This window comes from Schistocerca cancellata, chromosome 9 (genome assembly GCF_023864275.1).
Source record: "Schistocerca cancellata isolate TAMUIC-IGC-003103 chromosome 9, iqSchCanc2.1, whole genome shotgun sequence".
Taxonomy (NCBI): Eukaryota; Metazoa; Arthropoda; class Insecta; order Orthoptera; family Acrididae; genus Schistocerca; species Schistocerca cancellata.
In genome coordinates this window covers 461939925-461964345 of record NC_064634.1, presented here as the reverse complement: position 1 = coordinate 461964345, position 24421 = coordinate 461939925, and the positions used below count along the sequence as shown (strand labels likewise).

At 44.9% G+C, this 24421-nt stretch overlaps 1 protein-coding gene across 1 annotated transcript; it reads left to right on the top strand.

Moving 5' to 3' along the window:
- The first annotated feature begins 360 nt into the window (after positions 1–360).
- Positions 361–24322, top strand: LOC126101500 (uncharacterized). Its single transcript, XM_049912145.1, has 2 exons — positions 361–1629; positions 24218–24322. Exons 1-2 carry the CDS (start codon positions 361–363, stop codon positions 24320–24322), a joined length of 1374 nt encoding a protein of 457 aa, XP_049768102.1.
- The last annotated feature ends 99 nt before the right edge of the window (positions 24323–24421 follow it).

The following is a 24421-nucleotide window of genomic DNA, read 5'->3' as shown; positions in this document are numbered from 1 at the left end:
CGAGGGCATGCAGCTTTACTGTATGATTAAATGATGATGGCGTCCTCTTTGGTAAAATATTCCGGACGTAAAATAGTCCCCCATTCGGATTTCCGGGCGGGGACTATTCAGGAGGACGTCGTTATCAGGAGAAAGAATACTGGCGTTCTATGATTCAGAGCGTGGAATGTCAGATCCCTTAATCGGAAAGGTAGGTTAGAAAATTTAAAAAGGGAAATGGATAGGTTAAAGTTAGATATAGTGGGAATTAGTGAAGTTCGGTGGCAGGAGGAACAAGACTTTTGGTCAGGTGAATACAGGGTTATAAATACAAAATCAAATAGGGGTAATGCAGGAGTAGGTTTAATAATGAATAAAAAAATGGGAGTACGGGTAAGCTACTACAAACAGCGTAGTGAACGCATTATTGTGGCCAAGATAGATACGAAACCCACGTCTACTACAGTAGTACAAGTTTATATGCCAACTAGCTCCGCAGATGATGAAGAAATTGATGAAATGTATGAAGATATAAAAGAAATTATTCAGGTAGTGAAGGGAGACGAAAATTTAATAGTCATGGGTGACTGGAATTCGAGAGTAGGAAAAGGGAGAGAAGGAAACATAGTAGGTGAATATGGATTGGGGCTAATAAATGAAAGAAGAAGCCGCCTGGTAGAATTTTGCACAGAGCATAACTTAATCATAGCTAACACTTTGTTCAAGAATCATGAAAGAGGGTTGTATACATGGAAGAACCCTGGAGATACTAAAAGGTATCAGATAGATTATATAATGATAAGACACAAATTTAGGAACCAGGTTTTAAATTGTAAGACATATCCATGGGCAGATGTGGACTCTGTCCTTAATCTATTGATTATGAACTGTAGATTAAAACTGAAGAAACTGCAAAAAGGTGGGAATTTAAGGAGATGGGACCTGGATAAACTGAAAGAACTAGAGGTTGTACAGAGTTTCAGGGAGAGCATAAGGGAACAATTGACAGGAATGGGGGAAAGAAATACAGTAGAAGAAGAATGGGTAGCTTTGAGGGATGAAATAGTGAAGGCAGCAGAGGATGAAATAGGTAAAAAGACGAGGGCTAGTAGAAACCCTTGGGTAACCGAAGAAATACCGAATTTAATTGATGAAAGGAGAAAACATAAAAATGCAGTAAATGAAGCAGGCAAAAAGGAATACAAACGTCTTAAAAATGATATCGACAGGAAGTGCAAAATGGCTAAGCAGGGATGGCTAGAGGACAAATGTAAGGATGTGGAGGCTTATCTCGCAAGGGGTAAGATAGATACTGAATACAGGAAAATTGAAGAGACCTTTGGAGAAAGGAGAACCACTTGCATGAATATCAAGAGCTTTGATGGAAACCCAGTTCTAAGCAAAGAAGGGAAAGCAGAAAGGTGGAAGGAGTATATAGAGGGTCTATACAAGGGCTATGTACTTGAAGACAATACTATGGAAATGGAAGAGGATGTAGATGAAGATGAAATGGGAGATATGAGACTGCGTGAAGAGTTTTACAAAGCACTGAAAGACCTGAGTCGAAACAAGGCCCACGGAGTAGACAACATTCCATTAGAACTACTGACGGCCTTGGGAGAGCCAGTCCTGACAAAACTCTACCATCTGGTGAGCAAGACATATGAGACAGGCGAAATACCCCCAGACTTCAAGAAGAATATAACAATTCCAATCCCAAAGAAAGCAGGTGTTGACAGATGTGAAAATTATCGAACTATCAGTTTAATAAGTCACAGCTGCAAAATACTAACGCGAATTCTTTACAGACGAATGGAAAAACTGATAGAAGCCGACCTCGGGGAAGATCAGTTTGGATTCCGTAGAAATTTTGGAACACGTGAGGCAGTACTGACCTTACGACTTATCTTAGAAGCTAGATTGAGGAAAGGGAAACCTACGTTTGTAGCATTTGTAGACTCGGTACGATCACGGAATCGGGTACGGCGGTCCTCGAAACGGTTTGTGCCTCTTTACGTCAAATTTATATTGATAGCCCTTTATGGAGCCCGTCTTGGGGAGAAAAACTTCAATATTACTTCTTAGCACATTGTCTAACCCATCTTTGTCTGCGTCTCTTATTACCTTTATGCCCTGCAATTTCTCGCTTATTTCCTTATGTGTTTCTACTAACTGTGCTTCTTTCGAAGTACTATCTCGTTTGTCCTGTCCGCCGTCTGTTTCACCTGTTGACTCCTCCGTGTTTGGAAACTGCAGGTAGGGTCACACACACACACACAAACAATTGAGGGGTTTTCTGTAGAAATAGTGTAGTCCACAAGTTTCCTGTTTTTAGAAAATAAGAAGCGAAAGTCAAAGAAACCGTATAAATTAACTATTACTTCTACAAAAGTTGTTCTTTGTACATGGAGTGATATTATTAAATGTAAATATTTCTCTCTACATGAACTTAAAAATTGCATTTTCAGTGCCCAAATTGTGAGTCACAACATTTTACATCCAAGAAAAATTTGAAATTTTATTGGTGTATTCCACATTTTTGTACTTTTATACATCATCGCTGCTCTCTACGAACAAAATATGTATTTACTGACAGAATGAAGTAACCTACATTGTCACAAGTTTCAAGAACAATGATGGAAATAAAACTATTTAAATTAAATAAACAGTATGTATTAAAGAAAATAAATGACATTTTTTTCACATTTTGCTACAAAAATGGGATGCAATGTACAACTACTTTCCTTACTGACATAAGTACTCAAAATAACGTAACTTTTTAAGGTAATATTACAAAAATGTCTAGACATTTCTCCCAGTAAACAAGCGGTCATTCATTTTCTTCTTCTTCACTAAAAGATTGTATCAGGCTCAGGAAGTGTGGCTTGTGAATTTATAATATCTTCATAAAAGCTATGATGAATGGGAGGAACATATTTCATCAGCTTCCTTAAATCATTAGCTTTAGCATTGTTGATTTTTTCACCTCAGATAACTTCAGAAGCGTGACACAATCTAGTTGATGCATTTGACGTCCTTTTCTTGTTATCTTGCAATTCATGGACATGTATGGCACATCTCGATTTACTGTTTCAGAAAAATCGACTTCAAAAGGTTTTTCCCTCTGAAATTTCAGTCGCTGTATCTTCAGCCAGTCGATCTGGTCACTATTGTACGTGATTTCTTCTTAACAATTATATCTTTGAAAGACATGATGCTTTTAAAATGAATCCATAGTGGGTTACATCAATTTTGCACTCAATTAATTTCAAAATAGCTGTCTACAAGTTATGGCACTAATGTTTTACTCCTGAGTGGCACCTGAAAGAAGTACAAAAATGATAGGCTATAAAAACAAAGGAACAAAAAACACCAAAATATGAAAAATGGGTATTTGTGGATTACAATATTTCTGCATCAAACCCCTCAGGTAGTAACCACTTGAGAGACAGGGAACATAAGACGGAGAGCATGTGTTTTGACATGAATTTCTCAGGTGTAAAATATCAAAGGGTTGCCACCACCTGATTCTTTGTTCAGGGATTAGTAGCACAAGGTGGCTGGCATGTGGTGTGGCTAAAGTGGTCGTGGGAATATGTGAGTTGGCTGGCGCACAGTGTGGCATGGCGGACGGTGGTTACTTTGCTATCGAAAGATTTTTAGCAACATAATTACATGCGATGAGTGTTTCATGATGGTATTCCTTGTCAGTCGGATTAAAAAAACCATCAATTTAATTAATTCTTTTCGACGTGTTTTACAAGACCTGCATCTTCCCAAACAGCAGAGAATTATGAACAAGAGGGATCCAACCCCTGTAAACTGAATTTTATAAATAAACAACATACCCTTTATTGTTGTTGTTGTGGTCTTCAGTCCTGAGACTGGTTTGATGCAGCTCTCCGTGCTACTCTATCCTGTGCAAGCTTCTTCATCTCCCAATACGTACTGCAGCCTACATCCTTCTGAATCTGTTTAGTGTATTCATCTTTTGGTCACCCTCTACGATTTTGTCAGGACTGGCTCTCCCAAGGCTGTCAGTAGTTCTAATGGAATGTTGTCTACTCCCGGGGCCTTGTTTCGACTTAGGTCTTTCAGTGCTCTATCAAATTCTTCACGCAGTATCATATCTCCCATTTCATCTTCATCTACATCCTCTTCCATATCCATAATATTGTCCTCAAGAACATCGCCCTTGTACAGACCCTCTATATACTCCTTCCACCTTTCTGCTTTCCCTTCTTTGCTTAGAACTGGGTTTCCATCTGAGCCCTTGATATTCATACAAGTGGTTCCCTTTTCTCCCTTTATTATGTAATTGCATTTCCTCTCTAGCACAGACCTGCCAACTTCCAGGTGGGGTTCGAGGTGAGGGCTGATGGATTTAGTGGAGGGGGAGAGGTTAATTACTTGATTTTATTAATTCATTGGTCAATCAAATGGATAGAGTGGTAGGGGCAGTTTGAATACCTCAGGACAGAAAGTGTACTTGTATCAGTGAAGGGGAAGTTGGAGGTTTCCAGAAGGGTGGGGAGGAGGAGAGAAAAGGAGAGGTGTGGGGGGTTTCTCAGAAGGACAGATTATCCCTAGGGGGTCATAAATCAACGCCAGTGGTCAGAAATCAATTTACAGAACAATAGGCTAAAGGGAGAGGGAGGGTGTTAGAAATGAATCAAGTTTGCCTCTGAGTCCATGTGACTGGCACTTACAAATTGTCTTCGTACTGACTTTGCCCTACTACTGGCGAGGAATGTCGTGTTGTCGATAGAAGCAGCGGTAGCAACATAGTAGGTCAGTCAGGAGGGTTTGGCGGTGAATGTTGACCAGTCCCTGGATCTCACATGAGTAATAAGTCCATCACGGGCGTTGCTATAGTGAAGTGCAAACGTGAAGGAACAACCGTGGGTATTGATGATCAGGGACTGTCGAGCATTTCGGATAGTGTCTGCAGAAATGACATTAAAACAACAGAACGAATCGCTAGTGAGGTCGTAAGTGCTAGCAGCAGTCCAGCTGGCGCAGTGACTGTGTGTAGCAAGTTAAAAGAAGGGCAGCACAACGGAAGAGCAGTTCCGTAGAGGGATGGCGTAATGAGCGATGCCATTGGACAGTGGGTGACCGGAAGTGAGTGATTTGAAGTGATGAGTCACGCTGTGGCCTGCGGCCATCAGTTGGAATTGGGTTTGGCAAATGTCTCGAGAACATTAACTACCATCCTGTGACATGCCAATAGTGAAATATGGAGCAGACGGTGTTACGGTATGAGCTAGTTTATGATGATTAGTGTGTGGTTCCCTTATTGTTTTTCAGCAGATGCTAAACACAGGAGGGTGTGAACACAAAAAAATGGTTCAAATGGCTCTGAGCACTATGGGACTCAACATCTTAGGTCATCAGTCCCCTAGAACTTAGAACTACTTAAACCTAACTAACCTAAGGACATCACACACACCCATGCCCGAGGCAGGATTCGAACCTGCGACCGTAGCAGTCCCGCGGTTCCGGACAGCAGCGCCAGAACCGCTAGACCACCGCGGCCGGCTGTGTGAACACATTTTACAGCATTTTGCTCTGCATATGGCAGAAGAACAATAGGGAGAGGATGATGGTTTGTATCAGCATTTGAATGGGCCCTGTCACAAAGCAGCGTCTGTGAGGCAATTGTCTATGGACAGTACCATTCCTGAAGTGAACTGGGCTTCCAGGAATTCCGACCAGAAGCCAGTGGGAGACCTTTTGGATGAGCGTCCAGCATCCAACCTTCCTACCTGCAAATGGTTCAAATGGCCCTAAACGCTATGCGACTTAACATCTGAAGTCATCAGTCACCTAGACTTAGAACTACTTAAACCTAACTAACCTAAGGACATCACACACATCCATGCCCGAGGCAGGATTCGAAACTGCGACCGTAGCGGTCGTGCGGTTCCAGACAGAGGTGGGCCACACTCTGGTTACACAGCGTGATTCAGGTGACCCTATTGATGGGTTTTGTGTAACTCTCAGTGCCTTCAAATACCACATGCAAGATTTCCATATTCTCTCTCTATGTGCAAAATATTAGTCCCAAAGAAAAAATGAACAGGATCTTCCTGTAGGAAATTTAATGTAGTTAAATTTAGCACTGGGATACGTCTACGCTAGAGGTCTTACTTCCTTAATTGTTCAAGAAAAACACACGAAAGTGACCCACAGATGCGTTTTCCTTGAATAACTGAAAAACTGTGACCTCCAGCGAAAACGTATCTCAGTACAAAATTGAACTACATTAAATTTGCTACAAAAAGTTTCTGTTCATTTACTTCTGTAGGACTAAGTTTGTTCATTTTCTTTTCTTCTCTAGGACTAATACTTTGCGTGTAGCGAACGAGAGAATGTGAAAATCTCACACATAGTTTTTGAAAGTGTTGTCATTGCACAATACCCATCGGTAGGGGCAGCTGAATCAATTTGTGCAACATGACCGCTACTGTTCTGTCCCTGTTTATTGAATACCATATCTTTCCACAGTACGCTACCCATCGATATTAATGATTTACGTATTCTCCAACGACCAGCGTATAGAACAAAACAGCCGGCCGGAGTGGCCGTGCGGTTCTGGGCGCTACAGTCTGGAACCAAGCGACCGCTACGGTCGCAGGTTCGAATCCTGCCTCGGGCATGGATGTGTGTGATGTCCTGAGGTTAGTTTGGTTTAATTAGATCTGATGATCTCAGAAGTTAAGTCGCGTAGTGCTCAGAGCCATTTGAACCATTCGAACCAGAACAAAACAGCAGGCCGTATTATTTCACATACCTGTCGACACGATCTGCTGGAGCTGCAACGTTCAACGTTGTCCGTTTCTTGTCACCTACCCTGTGCCATTTGTCTCGTGCCTCTGAAAGGCGTCTACTTCTTCGAAATGGATCGCCTGATACAGACTAACTTCGTTTGGTTTTGAGTTTTGTTCAGACCTGCTCTTACTGCCAGGACTGGTTTACGTGTGTGATTTTTGCCACCTTATATGCCAGTCGAAGGAATGTGTTCGAGATTCTTGATGAGAGATTGAAATCGCGTACTCCAGTGAATCTGCAGGGGACTTTAAACGATTTGTTGAGTCCTGTAGCGTCTAGTTGCTGCACTATGCTGGGCAAACGGAGGTCCGGTACGATATTAGGAGTTTCCCGTCACTTTTGGCACATCACTGGCTGAATGGGGAATTGTCAGATTACAAGTACAAAGGACCTCAGTTCCGGCCGTGCTCAGTTGTAGGATTTTTATTCGTCACTTATCACTTCTTTCACCTCTGGCGGTGTTGGTTGATTTGAAACATACCGAGTCGCACCTTGGATCGGAATCCTTGTTAAATCGTCGGCCCTCCTGTAACTGGCCGGGTGACTGAGTTGAAGATCGGGCTAAGGTGACGGCATACCGCCTCCAACAGGACCGTGTCTAGTAGAGCACTGCCGCTTTCAAAACAATCGGTGGATTCACGATTGGTTTACGTTATATTACAGACCGAACAGTCTAACTCTGAACAGTTCAGTTAATACTGGATTGGTGCATAAGTTCGTAGTGTTTTTCCATAAGTTAATAAACACAACAGATACACTACTGACCATTAAAATTGCTACACCACGAAGATGACGTGCTACAGACGTGAAATTTAACCGACAGGAAGAAGATGCTGTGATATGCAAATTATTAGTTTTTCAGAGCATTCAAACAAGGATGGCGCCGGTGGCGACAGCTACTACGTGCTGACATGAGGAAAGTTTCCAACCGATTTCTCATACACAAACAGCAGTTGACCGGCGTTGCCTGCCGAAACGTTGTTGTGATGCCTCGTGTAAGGAGGAGAAATGCGTACCATCACGTTTCCGACTTTGATAAAGGTCCAATTGTAGCCTATCGCGATTGCGGTTTATCGTATCACGACATTGCTGCTCGCGTTGGTCGAGATCCAATGACTGTTAGCAGAATATGGAATCGGTGGGTTCAGGAAGGTAATACGGAACGCCGTGCTGGATCCCAACGCCTTCGTATCACTAGCAGTCGAGATGACAGGCATCTTATCCGCATAGCTGTAACAAATCGTGCAGCCACGTCTCGATCCCTGAGTCAACAGATGGGGACGTTCGCAAGACAACAACCATCTGCACGGACAGTTCGACGACGTTTACATTGGAAGCGTGTATTCGTCATCGCGATACTGGCGTATCACCCGGCGTGATGGTATGGGGTGCCATTGGTTACACGTCGCGCTCTCCTTCTGTTTGCATTGACGGCACTTTGGACAGTGGACGTTACATTTCAGATGATATCAAGGCCGTTATTACGGTCAGAGGTGGTTGTTCTGGGTACTGATTTCTCAGGATCTGTGCACCCAACTTGCGTGAAAATGTAATCACATGTCAGTTCTAGTATAATATATTTGTTCAATGAATACCCGTTTATCATTTTTTTTTAAGTTCTTTATTATCAAATCATTATATTTATACAAAATAACCCACTTCCTTACTACATTAGTGGGTCCTAGCAATTATACATTGATATTAAAATGTTGCAGCTAGTTTGGTATTAGTTAGTGGGCTACAGCTTATATTAGTGTTAATAACAATGGGCATCTAACATCTACATTTACTAATTATTATCTATTCCTATGACTAACTTAATTAGTGATCTGCAGCGTCACATGTGTGCCAGTAAGGATATAAACCTACTTGCATTTGCCTTGCTCTTCGAGCTAACCCCGAAGAGCATGCCCCTGGCACTGGGCAGGCCTCGGTGTTAAATCGCTGCAGTCCCTATCTTTATTTCCTATAACTAATTCCTACATACTAACTTATCCTACGTCAATCCGGTGTGTCTCACAATCGGTGTTTGTTCCCTACTCCCCCTAATCCTGCACGTGGCGGATTCCAACTTAGATGTGGTCGGCCAGTCCACGCACAGGCGGCATGGGAATAGGGTTCCTGGACGCAATTGGTGGTTATTATATCTCAGCTAAATAGTCAATTAGGACTTTTCGAGATACCTCGTTAGCCAAGGTGTTTAATGTCTGAAATGTTTCCTCTTGTCTTAGTAGTTGGTATGTGTCGCGGTTGGGTAGTCTGTCTCGTAGTGTATTGGCAACATCATTGAAGAGGGGACATTCGTAAACTACATGCTCAGGTGTGCCCTCTGGATCACCACAGTCACACGCTGGTGATGCCCTCTTCCCAAATCGACATAAGTATGTCGGGAAGGGGCCATGGCCAGTGAGAAAATGTATCAACCCTCGCGTAGGTTCGAAGTACTGTAGTCCAAGTCGTTCCCTGACATCAGGTAGGAACTGGAAGGTTCTTCGTCCCGTCTCTTCTGCCTCCCAGGTCTCCTGCCAGAGCTCCTCCCCTCGTTTCCTTATCTCTCTCTTATCCCCCACTCTAATACCCATGATATCGGCAATCTTCTCATAATTTCCCTTCTTGGCCCAGTACCACGCCGCTTGCTCTCTTATCTTTATGTCCAGGGGGCAGAGCCCCATTATGGCTAATAGCCCCCCCCCCCCCCCCGGAGATGTTCTATAAGCACCTACTGCTCTTAGTACCATGCTTCTCTGGACCCGTCTCACGGCCATGGCGGGCACAACCCTCGTGAGCCTGTGCGCCCAGACTCCCGAGCCATAGCCCACAACTGAGGTTAGGATACTGTTATGGAAGAGTCTGATTAAGTGTGGAGGAAGATGAAATCTTTTGTGGCCAATTGAAATGAGATTATTTAATATTTGAAGGACTCTTTGCGTGACAATGTCAATGTGTTTTCCGAAGTTCCACCTCTCATCAATGGTGACTCCCAGGTAGCGTGTCTCTCGTCGTCGGAGAACTGGTGAACCGTCTATTCGTACTGTCGGGTTTCTGATAAGTTGTCCTTTTAGTAGTAAGTAAGTAGATTTACTGGGTGAAATCGTCATTTTAGTCGTGTGGCACCACTGTTGGAGTTTGTCTAGTGCCGTCTCTATTTTCGGTTCAATGTCTTCGCGGCTACGGCCGCCAACCAGCAGAAGGAGGTCATCTGCGTAGGCTATCACCTCTAGCACCTCATCGCTTTGTTGCAATCTGTCTAATAAAGGCTCCATATGGATGTCCCAAAAAAGGGGTCCTAAAACGGAGCCTTGTGGACATCCTTTGCTGATTACGTTCCCAACTCTTTCGCTAGACGATGATAACCAGACCTCCCGATCCTTACAATAGCTCCTCAGGCAACCATATAGCGGCCCTGGGCACTCTTTCTCCCGCAAGCAGGAGAAGAGCGAAGGCCACCACAGGTTGTCGAAGGCGCCACTGATATCCACCATGATGCCTACCACGTATTTGTGCGGGGTCGAGCCACAGACCTCGGCCGCCAGGGCAATTGCATCAGATGCCGATCGCCCCGGCCTGAAACCGAACTGCCTGTCACTCATCCCACACAACACTCGGTGTGCTGTCAATCTGTCAGCCAGCAGTTTCTCTAAGATTTTGCCGAATACGTCCAACAGGCAGATCGGCCTGTAGGATTTTACTTCTGCAGGGTCCTTGTCTAATCCTTTCTTTATTATAACCACGTTTGCCATTTTCCATTTTTTTGGGAATCTCCTTTGTCGGAGGCATTCGTTATATAGTTCTGTTAGTGGCGCAGTTAACTGAGGCGCCAGAAACTGCACTACCTCCGCCACAATGCCGTCTGGCCCAGGTGCTTTTCCTTTTTTCAGCGATTTTATATGGGTTGCCACCTCCTCCTCTGAGAAGAGGTAGACAGCCGTTTCATTAACATATTCTTCTTGATCTTCGTCTCTTAGTTGCCTCTGTCCCTCTGTCTCCCCATCCGCATTATCGTCAGGCAACAGGGACTGGAGGAGGACCCCCGCAGTCTCCTGCCAGGACTCCGTCATCCCGTCCCCGTGCCTGACTGTTGACAGTTCCAGAGGAGAGTGGATTTTCTCCCTTACCAATTTATAAGGAAGCCCGTTTATCATTTGCATTTCTTCTTGGTATAGCAATTTTAATGCCCAGTAGTGAACATTCTACGTATTCTCCTTCACTATTTAAAACAGCCTACCAACGCCGTGGTAAGTTTTCGATTATGCGACTGTAGAAATCACGTTGTTTTGAGGCGACAAGTCGTCGAATAACGTTCGGAGCCCATTTTCACCCGGAAAGGAAACTCCTTGAAGGTTGTTCGATAGAGAACGAACAAGATCAGCCGGCCGAAGTGGCCGTGCGGTTAAAGGCGCTGCAGTCTGGAACCGCAAGACCGCTACGGTCGCAGGTTCGAATCCTGCCTCGGGCATGGATGTTTGTGATGTCCTTAGGTTAGTTAGGTTTAACTAGTTCTAAGTTCTAGGGGACTAATGACCTCAGAAGTTGAGTCCTATAGTGCTCAGAGCCATTTGAACCATTTTTGAACAAGATCAGGTGAATAATGCGGATGCGTAATGACTTCCAAATCGAGCTTCTGTATAGTGTTTTCTAGCAGAATAGACGACAGAGGGATAGAGAAACAATTAAAATCGCTCAAAAGAGTAAAGGCCTCTGGACCTGATGGGATACCAGTTCAATTTTACACAGAGTACGCGGAGGAACTTGCCCCCCTTCTTGCAGCGGTGTACCGTAGGTCTCTACAAGAGCGTAGCGTTCCAAAGGATTGGAAAAGGGCACAGATCATCCCCGTTTTCAAGAAGGGACGTCGAACAGATGTGCAGAACTATAGACCTATATCTCTAACGTCGATCAGTTGTAGAATTTTGGAACACGTATTGTGTTCGAGTATAATGACTTTTCTGGAGACTAGAAATTTACTCTGTAGGAATCAGCATGGGCTTCGAAAAAGACGGTCATGTGAAACCCAGCTCGCGCTATTCGTCCACGAGACTCAGAGGGCCATAGACACGGGTTCACAGGTAGATGCCGTGTTTCTTGACTTCTGCAAGGCGTTTGATACAGTTCCCCACAGTCGTTTAATGAACAAAGTAAGAGCATATGGACTATCAGACCAATTGTGTGATTGGATTGAGGAGTTCCTAGATAACAGGACGCAGCATGTTATTCTCAATGGAGAGAAGTCTTCCGAAGTAAGAGTAATTTCAGGTGTGCCGCAGGGGAGTGTCATAGGACCGTTGCTATTCACAATATACATAAATGACCTGGTGGATGACATCGGAAGTTCACTGAGGCTTTTTGCAGATGATGCTGAGGTGTATCGAGAGGTTGTAACAATGGAAAATTGTACTGAAATGCAGGAGGATCTGCAGCGAATTGACGCATGGTGCAGGGAGTGGCAATTGAATCTCAATGTAGACAAGTGTAATGTGCTGCGAATACACAGAAAGATAGATCCTTTATCATTTAGCTACAAAATAGCAGGTCAGCAACTGGAAGCAGTTAATACCATAAATTATCTGGGAGTACGCATTAGGAGTGATTTAAAATGGAATGATCACATAATGTTGATCGTCGGTAAAGCAGATGCCAGACTGAGATTCATTGGAAGAATCCTAAGGAAATGCAATCCGAAAACAAAGGAAGTAGGTTACAGTACGCTTGTTCGCCCACTGCTTGAATACTGCTCAGCAGTGTGGGATCCGTACCAGATAGGGTTGATACAAGACATAGAGAAGATCCAACGGAGAGCAGCGCGCTTCGTTACAGGATCATTTAGTAATCGCGAAAGCGTTACGGAGATGATAGATAAACTCCAGTGGAAGACTCTGCAGGAGAGACGCTCAGTAGCTCGGTACGGGCTTTTGTCAAAGTTTCGAGAACATACCTTCACCGAAGAGTCAAGCAGTATATTGCTCCCTCCTACGTATATCTCGCGAAGAGACCATGAGGATAAAATCAGAGAGATTAGAGCCCACACAGAGGCATACCGACAATCCTTCTTTCCACGAACAATACGAGACTGGAATAGAAGGGAGAACCGATAGAGGTACTGAAGGTACCCTCCGCCACACACCGTCAGGTGGCTTGCGGAGTATGGATGTAGATGTAGATGTAGAATGCTGGCGGGTGTTATTGTGGAGTAACATCACTACACGTAGTCCTTCTGGTCGTTGTTATTGGACAGCGTCTGCAAGGCCTCTCAGTCCTTGACAATAAATGTCAGCAGTGATGGTTACACCTCGGGGAAGCAATTCGTAGTACGCCACACCATCGCTATTCCACTAGATGCACAATATTATCTTTTGTGGATATGCAACTCCTGCTTTGTTTGGGCTCACCTATTCCTTTCCTTGCCTTACCTTAGCGTAAAGACACCATTTCACGCCACCAGTAACGATATAGGATAGGGAAGGTCGGTGTTGTTCACGAGCCAAACAAAAATGTACAATTTTATGCCATCCGCTGATATTTGTGATTTTGGCTTAGAGCACACGGTACACATACACCCTACTTTTGAACCTTCCCCACTGAATGCAAATGTCGCACGGTGGTGGAATGATCACAGTTCATTACATTCGCCAGTTATCGAGTACAGTGACGTGTATCATTATGAATTAATGCATTTAAACGATCTTCATCAAATCCCGAAGGTCTTCCTGAACGCGGAGACTTACTAATGGCAAAACGATCAGAACGAGAGAACCATCTTCTTGCCGTGCTGTGTCCAGTGCTATTATCCTCATACAAGACACATATGTTTATCGCTGTCTCCGCTGCTGTTACCACTCTGCTGAAATAAAACAGAAGAACGTGTCGGAAATGTACCGATCTCTCCACTTGGCACTCTATTTTCTGGCATCCACAGCCCCACTCAGTGTCTTGCAGATGACAAAATGACAATATGTAAACTCAAATAGCAACATTGAACTACAAATAAAAAGTTACATACGATGAATGACAACAGGAATACCAACATGCAAATCAAATACTCAATGAACTTATCAATCGTCCTAATACACTCCTGGAAATGGAAAAAAGAACACATTGACAAGGGTGTGTTAGACCCACCATACTTGCTCCGGACACTGCGAGAGGGCTGTACAAGCAATGATCACACGCACGGCACAGCGGACACACCAGGAACCACGGTGTTGGCCGTCGAATGGCGCTAGCTGCGCAGCATTTGTGCACCGCCGCCGTCAGTGTCAGCCAGTTTGCCGTGGCATACGGAGCTCCATCGCAGTCTTTAACACTGGTAGCATGCCGCGACAGCGTGGACGTGAACCGTATGTGCAGTTGACGGACTTTGAGCGAGGGCGTATAGTGGGCATGCAGGAGGCCGGGTGGACGTACCGCCGAATTGCTCAACACGTGGGGCGTGAGGTCTCCACAGTACATCGATGTTGTCGCCAGTGGTCGGCGGAAGGTGCACGTGCCCGTCGACCTGGGACCGGACCGCAGCGACGCACGGATGCACGCCAAGACCGTAGAATCCTACGCAGTGCCGTAGGGGACCGCACCGCCACTTCCCAGCAAATTAGGGACACTGTTGCTCCTGGGGTATCGGCGAGGACCATTCGCAACCGTCTCCATGAAGCTGGGCTACGGTCCCGCACACCGTTAGGCCGTTTTCCGCTCACGCCCCAACATCGTGCAGCCCGCCTCCAGTGGTGTCGCGACAGGCGTGAATGGAGGGACGAATGGAGACGTGTCGTCTTCAGCGATGAGAGTCGCTTCTGCCTTGGTGCCAATGATGGTCGTATGCGTGTTTGGCGCCGTGCAGGTGAGCGCCACAATCAGGACTGCATACGACCGAGGCACACAGGGCCAACACACGGCATCATGGTGTGGGGAGCGATCTCCTACACTGGCCGTACACCACTGGTGATCGTCGAGGGGACACTGAATAGTGCACGGTACATCCAAACCGTCATCGAACCCATCGTTCTACCATTCCTAGACCGGCAAGGGAACTTGCTGTTCCAACAGGACAATGCACGTCCGCATGTATCCCGTGCCACCCAACGTGCTCTAGAAGGTGTAAGTCAACTACCCTGGCCAGCAAGATCTCCGGATCTGTCCCCCATTGAGCATGTTTGGGACTGGATGAAGCGTCGTCTCACGCGGTCTGCACGTCCAGCACGAACGCTGGTCCAACTGAGGCGCCAGGTGGAAATGGCATGGCAAGCCGTTCCACAGGACTACATCCAGCATCTCTACGATCGTCTCCATGGGAGAATAGCAGCCTGCATTGCTGCGAAAGGTGGATATACACTGTACTAGTGCCGACATTGTGCATGCTCTGTTGCCTGTGTCTATGTGCCTGTGGTTCTGTCAGTGTGATCATGTGATGTATCTGACGGCAGGAATGTGTCAATAAAGTTTCCCCTTCCTGGGACAATGAATTCACGGTGTTCTTATTTCAATTTCCAGGAGTGTAATTATTGCGCAAATATGAAAATTTAAAATGCTGTTATAAGATGTTCATTAAGAGGCCTGTTCTTATGTTAAAGGTTTACAGTTATGAACTGCGCATATGTCGTGAGGCACTGTATCTCACAGTGCACGAGTTACTCAGAGTACGCCCGCCGGTGTGGCCGAGCGGTTCTAGGCGCTACAGTCTGGAACCGCACGACCGCTAGCGTTGCAGTTTTGAATCCTGCCTCGGGCATGCTCGTGTGTGATGTCCTTAGGTTAGTTAGGTTTAAGTAGTTCTAAGTTCCAGGGGATTGATGACCACAGATGTTAAGTCCCATAGTGCTCAGAGCCATTTGAACCATTTGCTCAGACTATATTCCTCCTACGTTTGAAAATGAGAGGGCTTAGCGACATTCAGCAAACTTTACACGTGATCTCAAACTCTTACGAAACTTTTTCTCACTGACGCCCTCCCACAAACTGAGAGTTTGTCTCTTACTACCTTTTCACTGTTCGGTTAGTAAGCTACATGTTCCACACATTATTTGAACATCTACATCTACATCATACTCTGCAAGCCACCTAAAGGTGTTTGGCGGAGTGTGCTTTCGGTACCACTATCTGATCCCCGCAACCCAGTGCTACTCGCGAATAGTGCGTGGGAAGAATGATTGTCGGTAAGCCTCTGTAGTGGCTCTAATTTCTCGAATGTTCTCCTCGTGGTCAATACGAGAGAAGCATGTGGGGGGAAGTAGTATGTTGTCTGACTCCTGAAAAGTGCTGTCCTGAAATTTCAACAGTAAATCTCTCCGTGATGCACAACGCCTCTCTTGTAACGTCTGCCAGTGGAGTTTGTTTAGCATCTCCGTAAAGCTCTCTCGCCATCTAAACGATCCCGTGACGAAATAATGCGAAATGAGTCAGTTTGCAGGACACGTATACGCGATTAGTGTCAACATTAATGAGCACTTTGTTAGTTTTAGTCCGACTCATGAAACTATACTTGATATTTTTTTCGTTTTCGTTTTTTTACTGGCTACCAGTTTTAAGCAGAAATTCGTCAGTAGAATAGAAGGAGTTGCCCAGGAGAAATGAGTTTACCAACTGCGACATGGTCGCGTACACAAACAGTGATCCAGTAGTGTCAAATGTTTTTTATTTTTCCAGTCTTTGATCACAATATCAATTCTTTAGACGATGACCGGTTTCAGTCAGTAATGACCATCCTCGGATGTTTTTTATACCATGTCCTAAAGTGATAAGGCCATAATGGCGTCGTCAAAACATATAAATATAATCAGCACAGCATCATCACATATATCTAAAATAAGGTGTAGAATAGGCCAGTTTTAAATTAGATTTAAAACTGGCTTCGCTACCTGTCAGACAATTTATGTTATGGGCACATTATCAAAAATTTTTGTTGCTGCATGTTGAATTCCTTTCTGAGCCACTGAAGCTTTACAGTGGGCAATATAGGCCACTTTTCTCTCTAGCATTGTTGGTAAGGACATCGCTGTTTTTCTCAAATTGTGATGGCTTATTTATGACAAATTTCCGTGGTAAGTATATGCCTTGTGATGGTGAATTTAAAATGCCTAGCTCCTGGAAGAGGTAAGTACATGACGTCCACCGATGAACACCGCATATTATTCTTACTGGCCGCTTTTGTGCAATTCAGTACTTCCTTTCTAAGCGATGAGTTACACCAGGACATTATTCCGTAAGACTTCATTGAGCGGAAATATACAAAATATGTCAGAAGGTTAATTCAGTTGTTTCCAAGATTAGCAATTATACTAGGAAAAAAGTAGCTGAAATTAATTGCTTGAGAAGCTCAGTAACATGCTTCTTCTAGTTTAAGTGTTCATCGATATGCACACCTAAACATCTGGAGCATTCTGCGCTATTTACTGACTGCTGCTCATGTGCTACATCAATCGTTATTATGAATCTGTTTGCTGTACCGAACTAAATATAGTGCGTTTTTTTTTCAAAATTTAGGGAGAGTCCATTTTCTGAGAACCAATTAATAATTATTGGACAAACGTAAGTTACAACCTCTTTTGTTACTGTCTTTCTAATAGGATCTATTATAACACCTGCATCGTTTGTCATAAGTACCAGTTGTTTGTTGTTGAATGTTAATGGGAAGGCCATTGACCTACATAAGGAAAATGAGTGGATCCAAAATAGAACCCTGTGGGACTCCCTTTGTTTTTTTTCCCCCCAGTCAGTAGAAGTTTCTATCTCTCTTTCATTGTCTGAATTGTTCAGCCCAACCTTTTGCATTATGATTGTTAAGTATAACTCAAACCTGCTGTGTGTGTAGTGCCATCAGTTCCATGAAACTTCAGTTCTATACACAATCAAATGCCTTGGGAAGATCACTAAAAGTACCAACTGGGGATATTTTACTATTTAAGAATCGCACTATGTTATGAGTGGATGCATAAGTAGGAGTCTCAGGATATACACTCCTGGAAATGGAAAAAAGAACACATTGACACCGGTGTGTCAGACCCACCATACTTGCTCCGGACACTGCGAGAGGGCTGTACAAGCAATGATCACACGCACGGCACAGCGGACACACCAGGAACCGCGGTGTTGGCCGTCGAATGGCGCTAGCTGCGCAGCATTTGTGCACCGCCGCCGTCAGTGTCAGCCAGTTTGCCGTGGCATACGGAGCTCCATCGCAGTCTTTAACACTGGTAGCATGCCGCGACAGCGTGGACGTGAACCGTATGTGCAGTTGACGGACTTTGAGCGAGGGCGTATAGTGGGCATGCGGGAGGCCGGGTGGACGTACCGCCGAATTGCTCAACACGTGGGGCGTGAGGTCTCCACAGTACATCGATGTTGTCGCCAGTGGTCGGCGGAAGGTGCACGTGCCCGTCGACCTGGGACCGGACCGCAGCGACGCACGGATGCACGCCAAGACCGTAGGATCCTACGCAGTGCCGTAGGGGACCGCACCGCCACTTCCCAGCAAATTAGGGACACTGTTGCTCCTGGGGTATCGGCGAGGACCATTCGCAACCGTCTCCATGAAGCTGGGCTACGGTCCCGCACACCGTTAGGCCGTCTTCCGCTCACGCCCCAACATCGTGCAGCCCGCCTCCAGTGGTGTCGCGACAGGCGTGAATGGAGGGACGAATGGAGACGTGTCGTCTTCAGCGATGAGAGTCGCTTCTGCCTTGATGCCAATGATGGTCGTATGCGTGTTTGGCGCCGTGCAGGTGAGCGCCACAATCAGGACTGCATATGACCGAGGCACACAGGGCCAACACCCGGCATCATGGTGTGGGGAGCGATCTCCTACACTGGCTGTACACCACTGGTGATCGTCGAGGGGACACTGAATAGTGCACGGTACATCCAAACCGTCATCGAACCCATCGTTCTACCATTCCTAGACCGGCAAGGGAACTTGCTGTTCCAACAGGACAATGCACGTCCGCATGTATCCCGTGCCACCCAACGTGCTCTAGAAGGTGTAAGTCAACTACCCTGGCCAGCAAGATCTCCGGATCTGTCCCCCATTGAGCATGTTTGGGACTGGATGAAGCGTCGTCTCACGCGGTCTGCACGTCCAGCACGAACGCTGGTCCAACTGAGGCGCCAGGTGGAAATGGCATGGCAAGCCGTTCCACAGGACTACATCCAGCATCTCTACGATCGTCTCCATGGGAGAATAGCAGCCTGCATTGCTGCGAAAGGTGGATATACACTGTACTAGTGCCGACATTGTGCATGCTCTGTTGCCTGTGTGTATGTGCCTGTGATTCTGTCAGTGTGATCGTGTGATGTATCTGACCCCAGGAATGTGTCAATAAAGTTTCCCCTTCCTGGGACAATGAATTCACGGTGTTCTTATTTCAATTTCCAGGAGTGTAGTATTCTCAGTTTCAAGGAGTAAATCTCCAGCATCAGCCATAACGTTTTAATTTATTACTTCTTTACTACTAACTGCATTCCCAACACATTTTGCAGATAGTGTCCACATATAACACTGCATGTATCTGTAAAATTATATCATTGTTCGTCACATAGTTAAGCAGACATGACGTTGTAGCGAATGCTACACGCTGATACTGCGGGCGGCCCTGTGCGATAGTCACTCGCGGCAGTCTCAAAAGTTGTTCGGCGAAGTTCGGGCGCGAGTGCGAAGACAGAAGAGAATTGCCGTGACGCTGAACGTTTTCGCCCGTGGCGACGCGGTGATACACCCACAGCGATGCGCCGTATTTATTCATGGAGTAGCAGAAAAACTACTGATTTTTGCTCTTTGTCTGACAAGTTCTGTTACTCTTGTTAAAAGCAACGCCTCTACCTAATTTAGTAATGTGGTTTTGAGAGTTGATAAATCTGTTGGAAGTTCCGTCCCGTTTTTGACTGAACGGATGGTCGTGTGCAGGATAATCTCACATAGTTACGCATCCCGTCAGCATAGTTACGCATCCCGTCTGTGGTGACCCGAATAAAAATTTGTGTCGTATGGAGTTAACAAACAGGGATGAAATCGTCAAGGATATATAGCCCGTCGCGGCGGCTCCCTCCCTTTCGGCCCCACAATACCATATTGTGGTTTGCTCAGGTGGAGGCAAGCTGGAATATCGGCTGATAACACGAACTTTGGCCTTAAGCTAACTCGACCATCGATATGCTACAGAGATCCAAGACATAAGAACAGGTCCTCCGACAGAAAACGCCTATGAAAGTTCAAAAGCGGAGTTCATACGTCGAAAAATGGCTTCACGTTATAAATATTGAAATACACGAAAAACTAGATTTTGCTCAGAATGAAGTGAAAATTACGCAGATTACACTCACCTAGTGTCTAGTCGTGACAGCACTTAGTGACTTTGCCGGCCTGTATGGCCGAGTGGTTCTAGGCGCTTCAGTCTGGAACCGCGCGACCGCTACCGTTGCAGTTTCGAATCCTGCCTCGGGCATGGATGTGTGTGATGTCCTTAGGTTAGTTAGGTTTAAGTAGTTCTAAGTTCTAGGGGACTCATGACCTGAGATGTTAAGTCCCACAGTGGTCAGAGCCATTTGAACCAACTTAGTGACTTTCAACGTTACATTTAACGTATTTCATAACTTCAAATCTCTTCTAATCTTTCTCTCGTTTGCACGCCTAACCTCAAACATTTAACTCCTTATCTCATCTACAGAGTAGTACGACCTTTGAAGCTGTTTTATACAATGGTGCTCGAATTTTTGCAGAATTGGGTGTGGGGAAGTTTAAGGTTACTACTAATTGCTATTTACTATTTCTTGATTTATGCATCACTGTGGGATCTTTTTACGATTACCGAGACTTTCCCCGCGTTTTGTGGTTGTCAATTGTGAACCTTAGTAAATATGATTACACTGCCGGAAATAATAGCAACACAAAAATAAATTAATGTAGAGCTACAGGATTTCGGAAATACACTTGTCTAGATAACATATTTATGTAATCAAGGTTAATGTAAACCAACATGTCAACATGTATGCATTGTGTTGTTTAGGTGCTGGTTGTCAGTTTGTGGGATGGAGTTCTATGCCTGTCGCACTCGGTTGGGCAATACGAGGACGGTAAATAGTGCCTGTGGATGACACTCGAGTTATCGTCCGATGATGCCCCATGTATGATCGACAGGAGACAAACTGGTGACTGAGCAGGCCAAGGCAGCACGTCGTCACACGGTGCAGCAGGCTGAGTTAGAACAGCGGTGTAGGTGGCGCAAGGCATGGTGGCCGATGCGCAGTGACCACAGCTGGGCGAGATCATTCGTTTGTTCAGAATGGGAGACCGACTGGCGTTTGCAACCTTTCGGCCGGTCGGCGATGCAGAATGGACGCGCACGCTCTGCAGTATTTCTCACACGATTTCACTGAAACTATTCTGTAAAAAAAATCTTTTTTGCTCTACTTGTAGTTTTATCTGTCAGGTTCATTATGATGTGTCTCTCATTTCGATAATGGTCATAGATACTGTCATATTTACGTGGAAGGGAGACACTGCTCGAAATTCGAAAAATTTTGCAATGAACAATAGGGGCCGCTATGTTTTTGCGTCTGATGCAAATTACATAATATGTTTCTGTATATGAAATTTAGCTAAAATATTGAATTTTTCTTTAGACTTGGTTGAAGGTCTCTACCTGCAGCCAAGCTCGAGAAACCTGATCTGACATAGAGCACTCATTTGCTATCGCACCGCGCCAGCGATAAATCCAGAGTGAAATATCCACAACATTCCTCATAATTCGTAAACATTTTAAGAAATGGAAATGAGATTTTGCCAAATGACAGCACACAAAGAGGAGAGTATTTCATCTTGAGGTTATTTTGCAAAACTTCATTAATCACCATGTTCCTCCTTTAACTACAGACTTTTCCAATGAAAGAATGTTGGGGCGACTCCTGTTGCTTATTTACACAAATGATTTGCCCTCTAGTATTACGGTTACCTCAAAACATTTATGTTTGCTGATGACACTAGCTTGGTAGTAAAGGATTCTGTGTGCAACATTGGCCCGGTTCCAAATAGTGCAGTTCATGACCTCAGTTCATAGCTTGTAGAAAAAAAAACCTAACGCTAAATCACAGTAAGACTCAGTTTTTACAGTTTCTAACACACAATTCAACAAAATCTGAAGTGAGTGATTGTTCGACACGAAAATTAGTATACTTCGCTTATTTTCATTCGCTTATGTCGTATGTTATTACATTTTGGGGTAACTCTTCCCATTCTAAAAGGATATTTTTGGCTCAGAAACGGGCGGTTCGCGCAATAAGTGGTGTTAAGTTCACGAACTTCTTGTCGACCCCTGTTCACGCGTCTGGGTATTTTGATATTCACCTCTCAATATATATATTCCTTACTGTCATTTCTTGTTAGCAATATTAACTTATTGCCAAGAGTAAGCAGCTTTCAATCGGTTAATACTCGGGAGAAATCTAACCTGCATTTCGATCGGACTTCCTTAACTCTTGTGCAGAAAGGTGTGCAGTATACCGCTGCATCCATTTTCAATAAGCTACCGCTCGAATAAAAAATCTTAGCAGAGATCCACGCGCTTTCAAATGTAAACTGAAGTTTCCTCATGGGCCACTCCTCATATTCTGTCGAGGAGTTCCTTGAAAAATTAAGCTGATTCTTGTTGTATTTGTGGTGTCACCGCCAGACACCACACTTGCTAGGTGGTAGCTTTAAATCGGCCGCAGTCCATTAGTACATGTCGGACCCGCGTGTCGCCACTGTCAGTAATTGCAGACCGAGCGCCACCACACGGCAGGTCTAGATGAGACGTACTAGCACTCGCCCCAGTTGTACGAGGACTTTGCTAGCGACTACACTGACGAAACCTTTCTCTCATTTGCCGAGAGATAGTTAGAATAGCCTTCAGCTAAGTCCATGGCTACGACCTGGCAAGGCGCCATTAATCATTTCTAGAGAGAGTCTCACTTGTATCATCAAGAATGCTGTATACAAATGATGGATTAAACTTAAGTATTCCAGCAGTTACCTACTTTTCTTTATAGCATTCATTACGTATCCTGTTCCAGACCTCACGCCAGTCTGCGTTAGATTATAGCGTGCATTTCGGCCTCCTCTAACTACAAGGTGTTGGCACATCTGCCAACACATCAGTATTGTTGACTGCGTTTACTTAAACTTATGGATTAACTTCTTTCGGTTTCAAAAACATATTATTTTTATCTGTTATTACTTTTATGTTGTAAAAAATATGAAATGAGCGTTTGGCATCGTTGGCCGAGAGGCCCCTGTTCGGGTAAGTTCGGCCGCCGAGTGCAAGTCGTATTTCATTCGACGCCACACTGGGCAACTTGCGCGCCGGTGATGAGGATGAAATCGTGACGAGGACAACACAACACCCAGTCCACGAGCGGAGAAAATCTCCAACCCAGCCGGGAACCGAAGCCGGGCCCGCTTGCTTGGGAAGTGAGCACGTTACCACCCAGCTAAGCAGGCGGACTTTTACGTTGTAATTTCATGTACTGGCATGTTCCACGACCTTGGAGATTTTCTCCTTAATTTGGTCCTACGGAACTTGACGTGTAAATAAATAAATAAAATCGAGACATATGAGCTCGTCGAAGAAACAAACGTCACTCAGTTTCAAGTTGACGTGCAGCTAGAGACTGCTGTAAGCCTTTGAAGCACTTGAGAACTCTGCTCCTGTCACCTTGTTCATACTGTAGCCGTCTGTTATTATTTTGTTCCACTTCGTGAAGGAACTGTTGCGTTCTCAAGTGGCGATTCATTATTGGCGCATTGCCTAGCGACAAGCTTTAAAATCCACGTACGAGCTGAGCAGGCTGATTGGTTAGCGATTTCGTGAGAGCGAACAGTGTCTTTCTTGCATTCTGAGCACGAGGACCTTGAACGATTTACGAGGGAGGTATTGCTGTAAGATCATGCTATTGGTGATTTGTGTTAGGATTTTACCGTTTTATCCGTAAATTTCTTGAGAGTACAGTTTCCTATGTTTGGTGAACTTCATAGCTTATGTGATGTCATGTCTGATTTACACAGTAGGTGGGCTACGTGCAGTTAAAGTTCCTTGTCCATGTAAAGTGTGAATGTTGGATTTGAAGGATCCAGATACGACTTGAACGACACTTTAAGTGCTCTGGCCATTGGTTGCATCTTCTTCCCAGAAGAAGGGGAAGGTTCATTAGGTCCTTCTAGTGAGGGTGTATTTTGTCACTCGCATATGAATTGACAAGCGAGTTTGCATGCGTCTGGGGGTGTGATATCCAGCTTAGCGAACTGCTGGTCGCGCTGTCTGCAGTGTGGCTTTCGGTTACATCGTCGGGAGTGATGTATCTTCACGTTAGACAAGGTTTGGCGTCTTTAGGGAGAGCTCAATCAGAAGATTAAATTTCTTTTGGGGGATCCAGTAGTTTTTCCTTGTAGACGGTACAAATGGACACGCCCATCTTGGGTTATAAGACTGCCAGCCAGTCTTGGTTTAGAGGTGATCAGCTTTGTCATTTTGAACCTGACTTCAAGATGACTTAGGAAAGTAACACATAACATGTAGCTGGATGATGGTACCAGGGGAGGCTTGTACCAACTATTACTTCTCACATGAATGCGCTTGTACATTGTAACGTTAGC

Coding starts and splice junctions, on each gene's coding strand:
- LOC126101500 (XM_049912145.1), top strand. CDS start 361: ATGGGAGTACGGGTAAGCTACTACAAACAGCGTAGTGAACGCATTATT. Junction 1,630..24,217: donor TGACAAAACTCTACCATCTG/GTGAGCAAGACA, acceptor TTTTCCTTGTAG/ACGGTACAAATGGACACGCC.